At 61.1% G+C, this 14,042-nt stretch overlaps 2 protein-coding genes across 2 annotated transcripts; one reads left to right on the top strand and one right to left on the bottom strand.

Moving 5' to 3' along the window:
- Nucleotides 1–398: 398 nt before the first annotated feature.
- NEU4 (neuraminidase 4) lies at nt 399–5,032 on the top strand. Its single transcript, XM_037009531.2, has 3 exons — nt 399–1,625; nt 1,719–1,974; nt 2,951–5,032. The coding sequence occupies exons 1-3, from the start codon at nt 1,335–1,337 to the stop codon at nt 3,883–3,885; spliced, it is 1,482 nt and encodes a 493-aa protein (XP_036865426.1). The 5' UTR covers nt 399–1,334; the 3' UTR covers nt 3,886–5,032.
- Nucleotides 5,033–9,567: 4,535 nt separating this feature from the next.
- On the bottom strand, nt 9,568–12,679 carry PDCD1 (programmed cell death 1). The gene is given in 7 exon segments (XM_037009765.1): nt 9,568–9,801; nt 10,073–10,107; nt 11,253–11,381; nt 11,384–11,405; nt 11,545–11,645; nt 11,648–11,905; nt 12,643–12,679. Coding segments are annotated over 7 exon segments (816 nt in total).
- Nucleotides 12,680–14,042: the final 1,363 nt, after the last annotated feature.

The raw sequence follows: 14,042 nt of genomic DNA, 5'->3' as shown, positions 1-14,042 counted from the left end.
CATTCACGTGCCCTGCTCTCTATCCCCACCACTTCCTGGATGGGCACTGGTGTTGCTGTGGGCAAGTGGGCTCGTTCCCACCTTCCTCTCTCTGCCCCCTCAGTGCTGAGGTCTAGGTCCCGCTTGCCTAGCCACAAGGCACTGTCTGCAGTCACTGCTGCGCTGGGTGGACCATACTCCATACTCCTGCAGTTCATAGAAACAGGACCCCTGGCGGAGCCCAGGGCTGCTCTAAATGCACCCCCACCTGAAGGAGGCCCTGCCCTTGTGAGCCTCCATTCCTGGGAAGGGAGTTGGGCTGTGAGGGGCATGGGGCTGGGGCAGAGGCAGGTGGGCATGGGCTGCGGGGGATGAGGCCAGGCGGGCACGAGGAGGGAGGGGCCCACTTTATCCTGCTGCACCACGGAGTGCTCTCTGCCTCCAGGACCCACTGGGGGCTGCTGCCTCCTTCCCACCCCACCCCTCTTACACTCCAGGAAGTCCCCCGCCCCACCCCACCCTTCCCAGCCCAGCTAATCCCTGGGTGCCCACGGGTTTTGGGGGCCCACCTGGGGAGGACCAGACTCAGAGGGGCTCACCTTTGTCCAGTCTCTGCTTTCTGGGTTCAAAACTCTGACCCCAGTACTCAGCCTAGAGCCAGTCTGGCCCCTTCTCCTGGGGTTCCTTTCTGCTGGGAGGTGGGGTGGACACCTCTCCAGCCTCCCTGGGGTCCCTCTCTGTTCTGGCCTGCACTGCTCCAGCCCTCTCAAGGCCCACGTGGGAGCCATTTGGGGCACGCTGTGGTGGGGTGGCTCTTCTGAGCCTTGCTCAGAAGCCTGGGGGGCAGCGTGGTGGGTCCCCCGCCCCCACAGATGTCCAACTGCAGCCTCGAGTTCAGGCCCCTTCTCTGCAGGAGACCCACTGGGGCGTCCATCTCTTCTGGCTGCTCTCTGAATCCCCTGACCCTTGTGACCCCCCTTCGCCCAAGAAGCCTCATGTCTGTGTATGTGGAATGTGAACGTGTCTGTGCACCTCCCACCTTCCTGTGTGTGTGTGTGTGTGTGTCTGTATGGATGTCTATGTAAGCACCTGCGTTTGGTGGTTAAGTCTCTGTGCCTTTTTATGTGTCTAATGTGTCTGACTCTGGGTTTGCCTGGCTGCTGTGGTTGTAACGCCCCTATTTGTGGACACCGAACCCCTTTGTCCAAAGTTGTGGGCCCTAATTGTCCACTTGGCCAGCCTCCTGCTGGGCAGGTGTCCCAGGCACGTGGGTTGGGGGAGGTCGGGGGCTCTGGTCAGGCTCCCCTGCTTCCATAATCTCCTCTCCGTGGGCTACGTGGGGAGGAGGAAGGGCCATGAGAAAGGGACGTGGAGCCTGGGACCCCGTGGTCTCGGAGGTGGGCACAGAGAGGCGTAGCCCGCTGACCCTGCCCGCGCCCCCAGGCATGGAGGCCCCGCGCGTCCCTGGGCGCACCGTACTTTTCCAGCGCGAGAGGAGCGGCTTGACCTACCGCGTGCCCGCGCTGCTGCCGGTGCCGCCCGCGCCCATCCTGCTGGCCTTCGCGGAGCAGCGGCTCAGCCCCGACGACGCGCACGCCCACCGCTTGGTGCAGAGGACCGGCACGCTGGCTGGGGGCTCCGTGCGGGTGAGCGGCCCGCGCCCCGCGGCCGGGAGGTGGGGCGGGCCCGCTCGCGCGGTAAACTGAGGCCGCCGGCCCTCCCTGCCTCCCTCCCGGCAGTGGGGCGCCGCGCGCGTGCTGGGCACAGCTGCTTTGGAGGAGCACCGGTCCATGAACCCCTGCCCCGTGCACGACGCGCGCACGGCCACCGTCTTCCTCTTCTTCATCGCTGTGCGCGGCCGCACGCCGGAGGCCGCGCAGATCGCCGCCGGCAGGAACGCCGCGCGCCTCTGCTGCGTGACCAGCCGCGACGCGGGGCGCAGCTGGGGTGGCGCGCGGGACCTCACGGAGGAAGCGGTGGGCAGCGCCGAGCAGGGTAGGCAGGCTGGGAGGGGTCCGCGATGCGGAGCGGCCTGCCGGGGGCGGGGCGGAGGGGTCCGCGAGGAGGAAGAGCCTGCACTGGGGCGGGGGGGGGGGTGCGCACGGGGTGGGAGCGGGGACGCGCTCGTGCGAGGAGTCTGCCCGGCGCAGGGGCCCGCACGGTGGTGGGGATCAGCTCTGGGGCGGGGTCCGCCCCGCGGGGGGGCATCCAGCCGCAGGTTCCCCGTCGTCCCAGTCTAAGGGCCGCCACTGCTGTTCCGGGCGCCCCCACCCGCAAGTGCTCAGCCCCGCAAAGGCGGGAGCCGCCTCTTTCATCTCCCTGAGCTTGTCTCTGAGCCTGATCCACCTCGGCCCGACCCCCGGGGCCTCCACACCAACTTTACTACTTTCTCCTCTTTCTCACCCTCCGGGGCAGGGTGGCGGCGGGGGTCAGCCTGAGGAGCCGGAGGGGCAGGCATTCTGACCCGAAAGCTTCACTGCACTCCTGACCACCGCCTGGGGCCGCCCGGAACCTGGCATGTGGACGCTGACCCCAGGGGCCACCAGTCCCAGAGATTCCCCCCTAGCTCCATCCCCGCTCCGCTCTGGTAGGTGTGAGCTAAAGTGAGGGACACGCAGGCTCTGAAACCTGCTGGGACACACATCTGATCCAAGGAGCCGTCTGGTGGTGTGGACCTCACACCGCGGGGCTGGGGCCCAGCCTAGGAGGGGCCTCTCAGACCCTGAGCTGAAGGTCCCCACGGCCCTGTCTGGGCAGTGTTCACAGTGGCCACCTGCTCACACGCTGAGCACCTGGTCAAGCGCCTGCCTTGGCTCCCCGCTACCGCTAATGGTGGAGAGGCTTGTCCAGTACAGGGTGGCCGCAGGCATGGAGGGTAGGGGGATGGTCTGAGGGTGGCTTCCTCAAGAGCGCCCCCCAATCCCCAGGATGCTCCCTTTCCCAGGGTGACTGGCATCTCTCTTCTCTGCAGACTGGGCTACATTCGCTGTTGGCCCAGGCCACGGTGTCCAGCTGCCCTCGGGCCGCCTGCTGGTACCGGCTTACACCTACCGTGTGGACCGGCGAGAGTGCTTTGGCAAGATCTGCAGGACCAGCCCCCATGCTTTTGCCTTCTACAGCGATGACCACGGCCACACCTGGCACCGAGGACGGCTTGTACCCAACCTGCGCTCAGGCGAGTGCCAGCTGGCTGTGGTGGACAGTGGACAGGCTGGCAGCGTCCTCTACTGCAATGCCCGGAGCCCTCTGGGCAGGCGTGTGCAGGCGCTCAGTGAGGATGAGGGCACGTCCTTCCTGCCAGGGGAGCTTGTGCCCTCCCTGGCTGAGACTGCCAGGGGTTGCCAGGGCAGCATCTTGGGCTTCCTGGCCCCACCCTCCAGCAAGCTGAGAGATAAGGGATGGTCTGTGGATGCCAGGAACACCCCCCACACTCGATGCCTCTGTCCTGGGGTCCAGAAAGCCCCAGAGGAAGGCTCTGGAGATACCTGCGGGGGCTGTGGGCCTGGTGTGATGGAGGGATGTGGGGACGGTGGGAACAGGCTTGTTGGGCCCCCTCCTGCCTTCCTGCAGAGCCCCACATGGTTGCTGTATTCCCACCCATCTGGGCGTAGGGCTCGGCTCCACATGGGCATCTACTTGAGCAGGTCTCCCCTGGACCCACACAGCTGGACAGAGCCCTGGGTGATCTACCAGGGCCCCAGTGGCTACTCTGACCTGGCGTCCATTGGGCCCACCTCCAAGGGGGGCCTGACCTTCGCCTGTCTTTTTGAGAGCGGGGCCAGGGTCTCCTACGAGGAGGTCAGCTTCTGCATGTTCTCTCTGCGTGAGGTCCTGGAGAATGTGTCAGCAGGTCCCCTGCTGCCCAGCCATGTGGGCAAGCCTGTGGAGCGCTGCCTGCCCTCCTGATGGGCTCTCCTGCTAGGTCTGACACCCGGGTGCCGGGGAGGCGAGGGGAGGAGCTCTGAGTGTCAGGATGCTCCACGGAGCTCTGGCTTCGAGAGGCAGCTTTGCTCCTTGGCTTCTCCAAGAATTGTCCTTGTGAAGGAGCTGCTGAGTCATACCGAGTTCAGTTTTAGAATGTTCGAACCACCAGGCTGGCCTTTAATGAGGGTCGTGCAGCCGAAGTCAGAGGAGGTGGTTCTCTGAGCCCCGTGGGTGTGCGGCTGACCTGGGCTTTCTTGAGGGTCGCGGGTGGGGTGCTGGACCCTCAGATCAGCACACAGTGCGTCATAGGCTGGTGAGTTTTTCTCCTAAACCTTGCTCTGCTGTATACTTTCTGGCTTATGAACGAGAAATAAAAGGGTTGTGTGTTTGTGGCCAGGGCCGTCTCTCAGTTCTTTCCTCCTCAAAGCCATGGGGAGGGCGCCCAGTGCTCTCGCTCAGTTTTCTGACCCCTGGCCACCCGGTCACACTGCAGAGTCTGCTCTGCTTAGCTGAACTCCCCAATGCCTGGGGGCCATCAGAGGTGGGGCAGGTTGAAGACATACAGGTGATCTTTGTGGTGGCCCCAAACCTGTCCAGGATCTGCAGACTGGCTTCCCTGGAGGCGGGGCAGAGCCAGATACACAGAGTAGGGAACCTCCCAGGACCAGCCCCCTGCACCCTCCCTGAAACACCTTTTTATTCCTCCTTTTTAAAGTCTTCACTTCTGCTTACAAAGTATGTTCAGTATAGAAAACTTGGGAAATGTAGGAAACTATAAAGAAAATAAAAGTGACCCTTCACAGAGCCCTTTCCTCACAACTACGATTATTCTACGATTATCTAGGGAGCCTCTGGACCTCTAGACTCTACTTCCATCGCTCTGGGGACCTCATTTAAGTGGGGTCATACAGTGTCATTTGTAACCAGACTATGCACTGTTACATCATGTCCTCATCCCCAGCACATGTCAGAATGTCCTTCCTTTTCTCAGGCTGAATAATATTCCAATGTGTGGCTGGGCCACACTGTTTATCCAACTATACATCCATGGACACTTGGGTTGCTTCCACCTTTTGGCTGTTGTGAAGAGTGCCGCTGTGAGCATTGATAAGCAACTTTAAAAAGTAAATAAATTTTTATTCTCAGGCTGAATAATATCCCATGTGATAATTTACTTTTGGAGTTCAGATTGAGACAAAAACAACCCTGGATTCGTGATGGTTGGTGGGCTGGTGGTACACCTGTGCCCAAGGCAGGTGTGCCTGGCTGGTGGCCCCCACACAGCCCCTGTCATGAGGGCCAGGCCATGGGGCTGGTTCCACTTTGTCCAAAAACCAACATTAGCTGCACCTCAGGATGCTGAAGCTCAGCGAGGGCCTGGGGACGGGAGAATCCAAACGCCTTTGGAGGCTGAGATGTGAGTCTGTGCCCACCAGGCAGCCCCTGCCATCTGGGCCAGGCCATGGTGGGAGTGGCCACCCCAGGACAGATGTGAAGCTGTGAGTCCACGTGCCTGGACACTTTTTCCTGCCCCAAGGGTCTCGGTAGCTGAGTACCTTGTGGCATTCAGATGAGGGGAGCCATGCATCTTTCCACTTGAATGGTTCTTGGGGTACCCCTGATATGTGGTGGGCCCATGACATCCCATACCCCAGGAGTCAAAGGCTGTGGGGGTCCCCCCCAAATTAGCCCAGGAGCCACAGAACCAGACTCCCACAGGTAGGCAGGGCAGCCTGACCAGGGTCAGAGGGTACAGGACCCACAGGAGGGGTGTGGTTGAGCAGCAGTCAAGGGAGTCCACACCATGCTGGCTACACCCCACATCCTGAAGTCCCCAGAAACTAAGGCCTCATCCAGATGCAAAGCGGGACCCCTCCACACCAGACCACCAACCCACTGGGGCCAAGCCCAAGGAGCAGGCCTCCAGCCCCACCTTCATGGCCCTGAGGGTAGGCTATCTCTGAGAGGGTGGGTTCCTTTCTCCTGCTGGAAGATCTGTCCAGGGTCCCCATGTGGTCCTCTAGGGCCCTGATCTTGGATTTCTGGGTGGGGTTCAGACTCCATCCCTCCTGTCCTCAGGACCTTGGGTTCCTAAGCTGAGGTGTCCAACCCTCACCTCCAGCCCTGCAGACCAGGAGAGGGTGAGCAACAGGTGGTGGGATGGTGTCCCTCTGGGCAGAGGGGCTGTAAGCATGGGGCTCTTTGGGGACAGGACCTGGAGCCTGGTGGCCCCGGGCTGCAGGGGCAGCTACTTCCCCTCCCACTGGGTGTTCCCTGCGCACCTCAGGCCTCATCCTGAAAGTCCATACCTGGGGTGGGCTGCTCAGAGACCACTGCATACGGCTCCGTGACATGTGTGGATGCCGGCTGGGACAGACACGGCCGGAGTGGGTGTGGGTGGAGGTGGGTGAGGCGCCCCAGCCGGGCGCTGACACAGGCACTGGGGCACCGCAGGGGAACAGAAAAAATGAGTGGAGGCGACTGCAGGGGCCTGTTACGGGAAGGCAGCACCCAAAGAGCTGACGGGCCCTCTCTCACTTCTTATCTGAGCCACACTCCATCAGCGGGCGGCCCGCGCCGCCAGCCCCGTTGGCTCGGGGAAGCAACCGCTTCCTTTCCTCCCAGCTGCACATGCTTTTGCCATTTTTTTAGTTATCAATATGAACTCGTGTTCTTTCAAACTTTCTCAGAGTGTATTAATCCATTTTAACTTGAACTTTGATATTTCTGATTCTCAGATTACTTCCTGCCCTTTGACTGGATCCTGACTTGGTTCCTCGTTCTGGGGGCCACGTGGTCTCTGTCCCTCCTACACACACTCCCACTGCCCACCGGCACGTGGCCCTGCCACCAGCCCAGCCCCCAGGGCAGACCCAGGACCGGGTGCCATGCTTCTGTCAGTTCACATTTTAGCTGGTCGCCCTGGGAGATATTTCAGGGGGTGGATGGGTTCTGGGCCAAAAGGCAACTCTTCTAGCCTGGTTCCCCTCCAGTTTGGCATTTCCACCCGCAGTGCGTGAGGAGCCTGCTTCCTGCGACCCCGCGACATGTGCTGCGCACTGGGTAGGCATAGTTGCGATCTGCATTCTTCTCATTATGAGTCAAACTGTACGTCCTTCCATTGTTTCAGGATACATACACGTGTACATGGAACATATGTGTGTGGCGTGTGTGTGATCATGTGTGGGCGTATGCGTGCATGTGCACTGGCCATATCACCTACCCACCTTCCACTGTTCCCATCACCTTGCTCTTTCCACATTTGCAGATCTTTGTGTGACTGGATGTCAGCCTTGTGTGACGCGAGCACAGCCCAGGGCAGGCGCCTCTTTGGGGGCACCCTGCTTGGGGCCAGTGTGAAGAAGGCTGTCCTGTCCCTCCAACAAGAAGACGTTCACCTGAGTGTCCTTCCCTGTCTGTAGGCTTTCCTTACACTTTTATCTGCTGCATTTGGGGTTCACATGGGCACCTGGCACAAGGTCTGGGTCCACCTCGATGCTGCTCCAGGTCATGCTGTGGCCCCAGTGTCAGCTGCCCCCCCGTCTTCCTGTTCTCTCCTATGCCAGTGCCCCCGCTTTGGTGACGGGGGTTTTAGATCTGATAAAGCTGGACTTTCACTTCCCTTCAGGGTGTGCTTGGCTGTTACTTGCTAATTTTTCCATTTGAACTTTGCAGTTGCAGAAATGTGGGTTTTTTACTGGGATTGTGTTAAATTTATGAATTATATTAGGATGGCTCAGTCAGTGGTGCCGGGTCATCAGAGCCCCAGAGCACGGTGAGTCCAATGGCCCCAGCCAACCTGTGCTCAGCCTCTCCTCTGCAGGCTGGCAGGCACGTTGCGTTAAATGCATGCCCTATGCATTTTGTCTTTTCTCTTGCTGTCATAAACAGAAAATTCTTTACCACTTTTCTTTCAACTGACTATCCTTGTATATATGAAAGCTGTTTATTTTTAGATGTTGATTTTATATCTTTTAGTTGACCAGATCCTCTAATTCTGTCATAGTTTTTCGACTATACAGTTGGATTTTTCAGGCGGGCAAAACTGCATCACCTACAGACTCCCTGGAGTCGATGCCTGCTCCTGCTTGGCACCTCCAGAGCATGGCAGCACCCTTGCCTTGTCCTGGAGTGGTGCCCATTGCCCACCCCACTGGGACAGGACCTCAGGGTAGGCACAGGATGAGTGCTGAGGGCTCGGAGTGGGCAGGGCATCTGTACTCCTGGCCCTGGGAGTTCAGACGAGGCCCACTGGGAGGGCCACAGCAGATGGGGACAGGGCACAAGGACCCTTTATGGTGGTGATGCACTCCCTTCCTGGAGGACAGGAGAGGTTTCCTTTTCACACACGTAGGGCTGAGTTTCCCCATAGATGTCGCTCCCCACCTGCCTGCAACACTCCAATACCCACTCATTCACAGCCTGGTGAAGCCCACCCACTCATCTTGGCCCCACCTGGGGCGGTGACCCAGCCTGAAGGGACTCCCAGGTGTGGGGGGCATGGGGGAACTGGAGCAGGGAAGATACTGGATGCCCCATGCCAGATGGAGTTGTTCTGAGGGCAGAGGGCTGTGGGACCCTAGGATGGGCTTCTGGGGGATGCCTGGCAGCCTGTGAAGTCAGAGGGATTTCACACCATGGAGGCTGTGGCTGTGTAGGAGGGGTGAGTGGGAGGGTGGGGCACAGAGATGAGGGGCCTGGGAGGGCCTGTGGGAGACTGTGAGGTGAGCTGGTGTGTGGCCTCTGTCCTTTGTGAGGACCAGACCCTCCCACCCTCTGGGCCGGACCACCCCACCTTCCCCAACCGTGTGGGCAGGAGAGCTGGGGCCTTTCTTACAGGTTTTGTCATGATTTAATGATGATAACAGAACAGGGAGGGGCCCTCAAGTGTGTGCAGAGCCCACGCTGGGACATGTGCTCCGAGAGCACACCTGCCCCCACCCCCCACCCCTTGGGAGCCTGGCCAGGCCCCGTTAAGTAGCACCCTGAGTGGGCTGCGAGGAACAGGAGACCCCCAGCACAGACAAATGGGAGACTCCTTGGGCTCTAGTCTCAGTGGGACTGCCCCAGCTTGGCCTGTCCCTTCAGCACCTCAGCTTCCAGGCTGCCTGATGGGCCAGGCCTGCTTAGGGTGAGGGGAGGCATGCAGAGGTCAGCCCGTGGGCTCCCTGCCTCTGCCTCCCGCTGCTGCCAGGAGCTCTCTTCCAGGCTCAGGTGCACCAGGCACCCTGGAGGGCCCAGCCCCACACATTCCCCCACTGGGCCTGCACTGTGTGCTGGATCCCTTTGCTGTGGGGGCACCCCACCAGGGTCCAAGGCAGAGTCTCCAACCAGGGCCCTGTGCCCCCACTTGCCTGCTCCCCCATGTGCCCCGAGATGCAGAGATGCAGTTCAGGGGTTGACTCTCAGCTCGGCCGGGCCTGGGCCTGGAGCCTGAGCAAGTGTCCTCCCCTTCTGCTGAGCTGGATGGTGACGCCTCCCACCCTCAGCCCCCAGGTTGCCTTGATCAGTGACAGGAGGGCCAGGCGGGCTGAACCCAGGTGCAGGGGTGGTCCCCAGACAGGAGTGGCCCCACCACTGTGCCCATGCGTGTTCCTCCAGGGAAGGTGCTGACCCCGGGGTCTTGGAGGATGGTCTGAAGGACACAGGCCAGCTTAGGGGCCATCAGAGGGGCCAAGAGCAGTGGCCATCCTCAGGCCTTGGAGGCTGGGGCCTGGTGGGGCTGTCGGCCGAGGCCCTGCGTCCTGGGGAAACTGGCCTGCTTGGAAAGACGATGGTGGCATACTCTGTCTGTTCAGGGACATGGGGGGTGGGCAGCTCCGGGGTCTTCTTTCGCCACTGGAAGTCAAGCTCCCCATAGTCCACGGTGAACACAGGCATGGTGGACGGGCCCTCCTTCTTGGGGGGGACAAGGAGGGAGCAGTCAGTGTCTCTTGAGTGGCCAACAGGCACTTGCGCGTAGGCACACACACGTGCACACACACAGAGTGGGGGCAGGGCTGTGCCCCCCTCCCCACCAGAGCCCTGTGGCCCCAGGTTCAAACATGGTGACCTGGTCGGTGCCGGGTATGGCTGCCCTGAAGCATGCTTACCCCTAGGCAGTGCCACCCCAGCCTACCCTTGGCGCAGTTGGGGCCCATGGGATCAGCCACAAAGGGAAGGGGCTCACCAGAGGCTCATCCAGGCTCCGGCCTGTGCAGGGCCCTGCAGAGAAATGCCTTGAAGTAAAGGAGCCCGGGAGGCCAGCAGTCCTCCCCTGGAGTCTCCGTGGGGTTCCTTGCCCCCAGGGCACTGCGGCCCAGTGTCTTCCCCTCTGCTCCGTCATCCAACCAAATCCCCACTCCCCAGGACCACCAGGAGCTCCCCTCCCCCATTGCCAAGGGTCTGGTTTGGATCATGATTTGTCTGGGTACCAGGCACGCAGGACCACTGGCTTCCAGTACTAGTCTTCTGGTCTCTGTGGCAGCATGACCAAGCCAAGCGCCCACTGCAGGGCACCAAACCCACCCTCCAGCCTGGCTGGTGCGGACAGCACTCAGCAGGTGTATAATCAATGAAGCTGCAGGGGCCATCTCCAGCTGTTGTTGCACAGAAGTGCCATGTGTGTCTCCACCTGTGGCAGGCATGGGCACACAGCGCATTCTCAAAATTACTTGAAGGAAGAAAAAATGAGTCACTGGAGAAGTGAGCTTCCACAGAGGCCAGGAGGCTGCCGGTGAAGCGCTGCCACCTTCACTCAGCTGCTCCCCCAAATGCTGGGGAGGCGGGGAGGCTGGCTGTTGCTGGGGGCTTGTGCAGGCCCTGGGGCGCCTGTTCTCTGGCCTTGTGTCCCCCAGGTGGCTGTCTCGGGAGAGCGTGGCCAGCACAGCTGGCGAGTGGGGCATGGGGAGGGGCTGACCCCCGAGCCAGGTCCCCTTGAGGCCGTGGCCCCTGGAGAACCATGCCTCTTTCCAGCCCCAGAGCCGTCCACCTGTTGCAGGAGTGAGGACGAGGGCCAGGCTCCAGCACCGCCTGCAGCCAGTGTGTGCACGTGGGGGTGGGGTGGGCATCCCGATTCTCCCCCGGTGGTTGTGTGTCACCGCAGGAGCCCAGAGGATGTTAGAGGCTCTTCTGCAGTGTCCTGTGGCTTGAGGTCTGGGGGGTGGCAGGCAGGGTGGCTCAGCCTGTGGCGGGGGACAGCTCCCTGCCTCTCTGTGTGACCTTGACAGCTTCTCCACAACCCCTCAGAGCTGCACCAGGGAGGGGACCCTAGACCCTGGGGAGACTTTGTGCACCCTCCCTGGGGGGCCTTGTTTGTGGAGCGTGGCAGGAGGGGCGTCTGTGTGCTGGGCTACACCCCTGGGCGTTACCTCCAGTGTCCCTAGGGAAGGCGGCAGCCAGGGCACAGGCCAACAGCAGAAAGACCAGCAAGCAGCTCAGCAGGATGCTCGTGATGCCCACCACTTGCAGTGGGGTGCGCCTGGGTGGCGGGCTGGGCGCTCTGTGGGTGGCTCCAGGACTGGCTCTGCGGAGCGATGGGAGTCAGCTTGGAGCAGGCCCTCCTGCCTTCGCTTCCCTGGAACCTCCTGCTGAGGGCTGCCCGCCCTGCTCTGGGGGTCCCCCCTCCCGCTCACCCTGCCCTGGGGTCTCCCAGGCCCACACCTGTGTCACTGTGAGCTCTGCCAGGGGACTCTCCGTGATCTGCATGTTGGGAAGCAGACAGATGGCCCCGCAGAGGTAGATGCCACTGTCATTGCGCTGGGAGCAACCACACTCGTGTGGAAGTCTTGCCCGTCGGGCAGCGGTGTGACTCGGAAGTGTCTGTCCCGGCCTGGCTGGCTGCTGTCCTCAGGGAAGGCGGCCAGCTTGTCTGTCTGGTTGCTGGGGCTCATGCGGTACCAGTTGAGCACAAAGCCCTTGGATGTGCTGGAGAAGCTGCAGGTGAAGGTGGCATTCGCCCCCTCGGGCACTGCAGGCTGGGCTGGGGAGAAGGCCAGGGGGCTCCAGGGCCTGACATGGGCATCTGAGAGGTGGGGAGAACCAGTGGCTGTGAGGAGAGGTGTGTCACAGACCACCAGGCCCTCCCCTCCCACTTTCCCTCCTGCACTCTCGCAGGAAGATTCTGGAAGGCTCTGTCCTTGCTGGAATCCCCTTGGCAGTGCATCACCACAGAGCCCTGCAACTCCTCTAGACTTGGCCCCCATCTCAAGACAAGCTTAGAACTGGGACTATGGTGCAGGCACCACCGACATGGGCAGTGAGGGGCCCCCGTGTCTCCTGCAGGGACTCTGGGGACTGGAGTTCACAGAGACGGGCTGGGGCATTGCCCCTGAATGGAAAAAGAGGCCCAACCAAGCTGGCCCCCAAAACAAAGACCTGTAGCCACCTCTCAGGGGCTGGCAGCCCTTTCCAGCAAGAGCCTCACTGACACATGCACTCATGCTATGCCCACATGTACAATGTAAGCTCTCATCCCCTGCATGGACAGCCACACTCTCACTCCCACCACAGCCATGCTCACACACGAATGCATGAATGTGCACACCCCTACACGCTCATACTCAGCTTGCTGGCATGCTCACATCCACACATGAATGCATGAGTGTGCATGCCCTTGCACACTCACACTCGGCTTGCTGGCATGCTCACATCCACACATGAATGCATGAGTGTGCATGCCCTTGCACACTCACACTCGGCTTGCTGGCATGCTCACATCCACACATGAATGCATGAGTGTACATGCCCTTGCACACTCACACTCGGCTTGCTGGCATGCAGAGGAAGGCCTTCCCATGGCGGCCCAGGTGACGCATCTACATGGAATCAAGGTTGACTATAATGGCTATATGGGCAGGTCAGAAGCTCCCAGGGTCCGGGGAAGGAGCCATAGCTGAGCCCATACCTGCCAGGTCTGCCCCTGTGTGGTCAGCTCGCCGTGGCAGGCTGGTCCAAGATCCCCGATTTATAACTGGGGAAACTGAGGCTCAGAAGAGGAAGCTTCTCTGTCTGGACCCAACCCTGGGTCTGTAGCTGCTCCCATTGGCCCCCTACATGAGCCCGCACCTGGGACCCGTGCTCAGCCCTCTGCCATGCTGCTCTGGGCCTCGGCCTTGGCTTCCCTGCTGTGGGGAGGGCCCATCAGGAACAAACACCCAGACCTGAAGTGTGGCCCAGTGAGGCCACCTAACACGTCCCATGCCACTGGGCTCCACAGTCACTGTGCCAACTGCAATTCCAGTCCTGGGATGATGGGGTGGCTGCTGCTTCACCCTGTTCACCTGAGCTGTTAACTGCCACCCTTCCTTTCTGCTCTTCCTGGCTGTGCACTCAGGGTTCTACTGGGTTCTGCCCTGAGCGATGTGTGCTGGGCAGGCTTCCTCACATGTGATGGCACAGACTTGGCAAGGGGTCCCTTTGCATCCAGGGAAGGAATGGCCTGAGGTTGTCTGCAGTGGCCTACTCACTGAGGAGGAGGAGATGGTGCAGGGACCCAGGGCACTGCAGCTGGTGCCAGGCAGGGCCCATCCAAGTGAGCCACGCCAGGGCACATGTGACCGGCAGGCCTCCCTCCTGGGCCACCTGGCACTGGGCACAAGGGGGAATCACAGGATGGTCCTTGCAGTGGGGACCACCTGGCTTACACCGGGGCTTGGGGAGACCGGGGCCCAGTCTGCCTGGACTGGCCACTGTTGCCCCTCCTCTGGCACCTTTCCCAGCCTTTGATAGGCTGAGGGGCTGGCACATGGCCAGTCTGGTGACTGTAGGTGCTGTTCCCTTAGATTGCATCATGTGCCAGATATAAGGGTGGGCACCACCCATGAGCTGGGGCCAGGAGACCTCCCAGGCTGGGGTGCCCTGCCCCCTGTGGAAGGGGTGCTCTGTGCAGGCTGGGTGGTCCACACATCTCTGTGGAAGGCTCATCCCACCAGTTGGGGGGCAGAGGGCATTGGGGAGGCCAAGGAGGCCTGGAAGGGGGCCAGGCTTGGATGGGGTTGCCCAGGGGAGGTGGAGCCCCTTTCTCATCAAAGCTACAGGCCCCTGGAGCCTGGGAATCTGCCCACTCCTCTGGCTCTCCCAGGGTGACACAAACAGCAGTGGTCTTTTCTTATTCCTAATTGTGTCCAAACCTTCCACAACCAGCACATCATGCCAGGAGC

This window comes from Manis javanica, chromosome 12 (genome assembly GCF_040802235.1).
Source record: "Manis javanica isolate MJ-LG chromosome 12, MJ_LKY, whole genome shotgun sequence".
NCBI classification, from domain to species: Eukaryota; Metazoa; Chordata; class Mammalia; order Pholidota; family Manidae; genus Manis; species Manis javanica.
Note: the sequence above shows the minus strand (reverse complement) of the source record. Positions and strands in the feature narration are given on the sequence as shown.